This window comes from Heterodontus francisci, unplaced genomic scaffold, assembly GCF_036365525.1.
Source record: "Heterodontus francisci isolate sHetFra1 unplaced genomic scaffold, sHetFra1.hap1 HAP1_SCAFFOLD_632, whole genome shotgun sequence".
Classification (NCBI taxonomy): Eukaryota; Metazoa; Chordata; class Chondrichthyes; order Heterodontiformes; family Heterodontidae; genus Heterodontus; species Heterodontus francisci.
The window spans coordinates 634,204-640,438 of record NW_027141616.1 but is presented as its reverse complement, the minus strand read 5'-3'; the positions used below and the strand labels follow the sequence as shown (position 1 = coordinate 640,438).

Here is a 6,235-nt window from a genome sequence, read left to right as displayed (position 1 = left end):
TGACAGGTACAGAATGAATCCCATGCTCACACACAGCACCAGGGAATGAAAGATACATGTGATTCCCACCCTCACAGAACAATATCAGACTGAGTTACAGAATGATTTCCACATTCACATAGAGCACCACTGACTGCAAATTAATTCATCCCACAATCACACACACTACCAGAGGCTGATAAGTACAGAATGTATTGCACACTTTCACAAAGTACCAGTGAGTGACAGGTACAGAATGAATCCCAAATTCACAAACTGTACTAGAGAATGGCAGATCCAGTGCCAATGACCAATTCAGAATGAACTCCAAATTTACACATGACACTAGAGATGGAGAGATACAAAATTAATTCCACATTCACACTGCGCGAGAGACTGATAGTTACAAAATGGATCCAGAATGTGCAGACAGTGCCAGAGACTGACAGTTACAGAATGAATTAAACAGTCACATACAGTAACAGAAATGACAGAAATGGAATTGATACCACACATATACGCAATACCAGAGATGGAGCATACAGAATGAATCACACACGCACAACAGGAACAGAGATAGAGTTATACAGAATGAATCTCACACTCATGTACAGTACAACAGATTAACAGGTAAACCATCAATCTCAAACACACATACATTACCAAGGGTCAGTTCAGAATAACTACGAAACTCAGATAATGTATTAGAGGCTGAAAGATACAGATGAATACAAAACTCACACAAAAGATACTAATAGATACAGCCTGAAAACTGCACTCAAACACAGTACCAGGGACTGACAGATACTGAATGAATCCCACACTCATACTCAATACCAGAGACTGACAGATGCAGAATGGATGTCATACTAAACTTCTTCTTTGGCAGTTCTTCGGGAATGAGAATGACTCTCTTCCACTCCAGGGTTGTGGGACCTTAGGTAACTGAATAGTCCAATTCTTGATCCACACACTCGGCCACAGGTGGGGCAGATGGTGTTTGGTGAAGTGGGTGAATGGGATTCTCCAATTTCCAAATACTCCTTCCTTCTTCTTCTTTGGCCTCCTTGTCTCGGGAGACAATGGGCAAGTGCCTGGAGATGGTCAGTGGTCTGTGGAGCAGCGCCTGGAGTGGCTATAAAGGCCAATACTGGAGTGACAGACTCTTCCACAGGAGCTGCAGAAAAAATTGGTTGACGGGGCTGTTCCACAGTTAGCTCTCCCCTTGCACTTCTGTCTTTTTTCCTGCCAACTGCTAAGTCTTTTTGACTCGCCACACTTTAGCCCCGCTTTTATGGCTGCCTGCCAGCTCTGGCGATCGCTGGCAACTGACTCCCACGACTAGTGATCAATGTCACAGGACTTCATGTCACGTTTGCAGACGTCTTTAAACCGGAGACATGGACGGCCAGTGGGTCTGATACCAGTGGCGAGCTCGCTGTACAATGTGTCCTTGGGGATCCTGCCATCTTCCATGCGGCTCACATGGCCAAGCCATCTCAAGCGCCGCTGACTCAGTAGTGTGTATAAGCTGGGGATGTTGACCGCCTCGAGGACTTCTGTGTTGGAGATACGGTCCTGCCACCTGATGCCAAAGATTCTCCGGTGGCAGCGAAGATGGAATGAATTGAGATGTCGCTCTTGGCTGACATATGTTGTCCAGGCCTCGTTGCCGTAGAGCAAGGTACTGAGGACACAGGCTTGATATACTTGGACTTTTGTGTTCTGTGTCAGTGCGCCATTTTCCCCACACTCACTTGGCCAGTCTGGACATAGCAGTGTTCTCGCACCCACACTGTTTGGGATCTTCTTCTCCCTGCTGCTCTCACATGCGTTCAAGTCTTCAGAAGAAAAAATTTTCCTCCACACAAGACCAAACTACGGAAAGTCCTCATCAGGGAACTCCTCTTTGCTGACAATGCTGCATTAACATCTCACACTACATTGTCTGCAGAGACTTACTGACAGGATTGCGGCTGCCTGCAACGAATTTGGCCTGACCATCAGCCTCAAGAAAACGAACATCATGGGACAGGACGTCAGAAATGTTCCATACATCAATATCAGCGACCACGCTCTGGAAGTGGTTCAAGAGTTCACCTATCACCAGTAACCTGTCTCTCGACGCAGAAATCAACAAGCGCATGGGAAAGGCTTCCACTGGTATGTCCAGACTAGCCAAGAGAGTGTGGAAAAATGGCGCACTGACACGGAACCAGAGACTGAGAGCGACCGAATTACATAAAACAAACACAGTAGCAGAGAGCAACATAAATGGAATTAATTGCACACTCACAGGCAAGAGCAGAGACAGGACGACACAGAATCAGTCAATAAATGTCCTCCCAACAACAGCCAGCACATTTCCAGGGAGCTGTGCACTGGGACCGCCCCTTGCAAAATAAACTGGGGCTGGAGAGAATCTTTGTGAAATATACTTCCTGATTGCAGGAAGGGTGTTTGTGATTGGTTGCTAATGTTTAATTTGATTGGATGGCGAAAGGCACCAATTAGAGAATTATATTATAAATACATTGTGACATCTCTCCCAATCACCCAATCACAATCTTTACTTTCCCCCATCCCTCATTAGCATAGAGCTGTGGGATTGTCTATTTAATCCGCACTCGGAAGGGGTTTGGTTTATTTCTGTGTCTGAAATTGAAACTGAAGATGGTTGAGGAGAAGAAGAAAGCAGCTGCTAAGAAGGGCGCCAAGAAAGCTGTGAGTAAACCGTCAGCAAAGGGCGGCAAGAGGCGGAGAAAGTCGAGGAAGGAGAGTTACTCCATCTACATCTACAAAGTGATGAAGCAGGTTCACCCCGACACCGGCATCTCCTCCAAGGCCATGAGCATCATGAACTCGTTTGTGAACGATATTTTCGGGCGCATCGCGGGTGAGGCTTCCCGCCTGGCCCATTACAACAAGCGCAGAACCATCAGCTCCCGGGAGATCCAGACCGCTGTGCGCCTGCTGCTGCCCGGGGAGCTGGCCAAGCACGCCGTGTCGGAAGGGACAAAGGCGGTGACCAAGTACACCAGCTCCAAGTAAAACTGCACAATGGACTAAAAAACATCCCAAACACAACGGCTCTTTTAAGAGCCACCCACAATCTCTCTGAGAAAGCTACATCATCCCTGGTATCGATTTGTTTTTTTTAATATGCAGAGTCTGGTACTTTCTAATTGCCTTTGTGATCTCTGTTTTCACCCCATGGATTCTGGGTCATTCAGTTTCACTGAGATCTTTGTGTCTCTACTTAATAATGCCGCGTAAATTAATTACTGATCACTGACCCCAAGTGCGCTTTGATTTCGGACGCGCATTCATATTCGGCCCCTTACTGTTTTTCGTTCATAAAAGCTGACAGATCAGTTCTCAGTCACTTGTTTCCCTTGTTCAAGCTCGGCCTCAATAATTAATAAGTACATTATCTGGAAACCCCGCTGTTGTCGGAACCCTCATTTCAACACCTGACAGTAAAAATCTTCTCTCCGCTTTTGTCTCCCACAAATAGGTTCAATCTAGAATCAGTGATGTGGTATCTTGACAAAGATTGACCTGAAATGTGTCCGCTTGCAGAATGCTGTGTAACCGCCGCTTCCAGACTGTTTCAAAAAGGACGGAGAATAAACCCGAATAGATACCGGATTGGAAAAGTGTATCTGGAACTTGTGACAAAGTGTAGAATAATACAAGTTTAAAATCTTTGCTGTAAAAGATCTTTGCTGACAAATATCACTGAAATGTTCTGATCATGTTCTTTTTAAGAATGAAAGCAAATTTTTCCTTTGTCAAAACCGTTGTTTCCGGCACTGATATTGGCGGTTTTTTAAAAATTGATGTATCAGTAATAATCGGCCAATCGGAGGCAATAGCTTCCTGTGTTTCTGTTCATTATCGGAGTTTGGTTTAAACTGACTGGGTGTCGGGTTCCAGCCAATTACTGCTCAGGGCGGTTCCTCACAGAGTTTAAAAAGGCGGATGTGCAGCAGATTCAGTATTAATAGTCTGTGTGTCTCAGATTGTGCAGAACCGTTGAGAAAATGGCCCGGACAAAGCAGACAGCGCGTAAATCGACCGGAGGGAAAGCTCCTCGCAAACAGCTGGCTACCAAAGCGGCCCGGAAGAGCGCTCCAGCCACGGGTGAAGTAAAGAAGCCTCATCGCTACAGACCCGGCACTGTGGCTCTGAGGGAGATCCGCCGCTACCAGAAATCCACTGAGCTGCTCATCCGCAAACTGCCCTTCCAGCGCCTGGTCAGAGAGATCGCTCAGGACTTTAAGACAGACCTGCGCTTCCAGAGCTCGGCCGTCATGGCCCTGCAGGAGGCCAGCGAGGCTTACCTGGTGGGGCTCTTTGAGGACACCAACCTGTGCGCCATCCACGCCAAGCGAGTCACCATCATGCCCAAAGACATCCAGCTGGCCCGCCGCATCCGCGGGGAACGCGCCTAAAACCCGGCTTCAGTAACAAGTGTAACAAGGGCTCTTTTCAGAGCCACCAAATCAGCAAAGGAAAGAGCTGCCATCTCTGTTCATCATCAAACCCATTAGATTGGAGGGGCGGCCACATGGTTTCTGGTAAAGGCCTGTAGGACTGAGAGCTGATCTGGAATTTAGAAAGCAGCGTTACCGGAGACTCATTGCTGTTCAGCACAATTTCACCCCGTCTCCTGGGATTCGTTCGCTGGCATTTGGGGAAAAGAAATAGATCCCAGTTTTATTTGGAAGGAATTAATGGAGCCAGCTCCGTTCACATGAGGGTTATTTACAAACATTACCCAATGAGTTCGCTAATAGTTGAATCCCTTGGAGATCGGTACACAGGACATGTAAGGCAGCTCGGTCACTCTGACTCGAACCGCCAGATGGTTGCAGACCCTGACACTGCGGGGACAGAAACCCCGACTCTCTCCCGCACCCGGGGGAGTAGACAGCTTTGTGTCCGGAGAACCGGGAGGGCCGGGGAGAAGGTACATATTAAAGCGCTGCAATGGACTCCGCTCCTGTGTGTGCACAACTCTCACTGATTCCGTCCTCTGGGAACAGTGCGGTCCAAACAGATCAGGTTAGGAGAGAAACACACAGCCCGAGAATGGCCTCTTCCTTCCTGCATTTACTCTGTTCTGGGAGCAGATTCTCATTGAGAAGCCGGAGAGAGAAAAAAAACAGAATTCAAACTGTCGAAATGAAAAACAGACCAGAATTAACGCAGACACTTCCATTATTAAATTAATTCATCAGTTCCGAACCAGTTCTCATTAATGCACTGGGATACTCTCGGGATTTATGAAATTCCAGGTGGCGGGATTTATTAAATTGTTGATTCTGACACCCTGCAGTTCAGTTCTTCACTTAACTAGAAGGGGAAATGTGTGAGCAGAGAAACAGCGCAATCCAGAGAGAGAACTGAAAACACACCTGGACAGATGTGAAACAGGTCAATACTCTTGTTACAATAACTCCATCTCTGATTCCCTCCTAACAGTAACCAGCCCTTCACAGAGACTGTGGGTGGCTCTGAAAAGAGCCTTTGGTTTATTAGATGACATTTTGGCCGCTTTACTTTTTCTGGGAGCTCTGAGCGCTGGTTTTCTTAGGCAGCAACACGGCCTGGATATTCGGCAGCACCCCGCCCTGAGCGATGGTCACCCCTCCCAGCAGCTTGTTGAGCTCCTCGTCGTTGCGGACGGCCAGCTGCAGGTGTCTGGGGATGATGCGGCTCTTCTTGTTGTCCCGGGCTGCGTTACCGGCCAGCTCGAGGATTTCAGCGGTCAGATACTCGAGCACAGCAGATAGATAGACCGGGGCTCCCGCACCCACACGCTCTTCATAGTTACCCTTTCTCAGGAGTCTGTGAACACGGCCCACCGGGAACTGCAGTCCAGCCCGGGAGGAGCGAGACTTGGCCTTGGCCCGAGCTTTCCCGCCGGTCTTTCCTCTTCCAGACATTTCCACTGTCTCACAAATACTTTCACGAAGAATGGTTAATTTCCGCAGCATTTACTGTACTTATAGACTGAGAACTCATCTCATTGGTCGGTACTTAATTCACCTCATTTGCCTATATTCTTCACCAATCAGGACACTGACAAACGGAAGAGGGCGGGATTTACCCGCCACACGACCAGAAGCAGAGAATTTGTCAATTTCAAAAAGCCCGCCAATTTCATTTCCGGAAAAGAGCGGATTAAAATAAATGTCAAAGTATTAAAAATCCCTTCTCTTTTTTTTGTTTTATTCAATTCTTTCCG

At 47.4% G+C, this 6,235-nt stretch overlaps 1 protein-coding gene across 2 annotated transcripts; it reads left to right on the top strand.

The window, feature by feature from the left end:
- Positions 1-2,645: 2,645 nt before the first annotated feature.
- LOC137364167 (histone H3-like) lies at positions 2,646-5,722 on the top strand. Of its 2 annotated transcripts, none has more exons than XM_068027559.1 (2): positions 2,646-2,875; positions 3,497-5,722. In XM_068027559.1, the coding sequence occupies exon 2, from the start codon at positions 4,026-4,028 to the stop codon at positions 4,434-4,436; it is 411 nt and encodes a 136-aa protein (XP_067883660.1). In that variant the 5' UTR covers positions 2,646-2,875; positions 3,497-4,025; the 3' UTR covers positions 4,437-5,722. The 2 variants fall into 2 exon arrangements, with proteins under 2 accessions (XP_067883660.1, XP_067883661.1); XM_068027560.1 differs by lacking the exon at positions 2,646-2,875 and adding an exon at positions 2,933-3,026.
- Positions 5,723-6,235: the final 513 nt, after the last annotated feature.

What these genes read in the sequence shown, in the direction of transcription:
- LOC137364167 (XM_068027559.1), top strand. Translation starts at nt 4,026, where the DNA reads ATGGCCCGGACAAAGCAGACAGCGCGTAAATCGACCGGAGGGAAAGCT.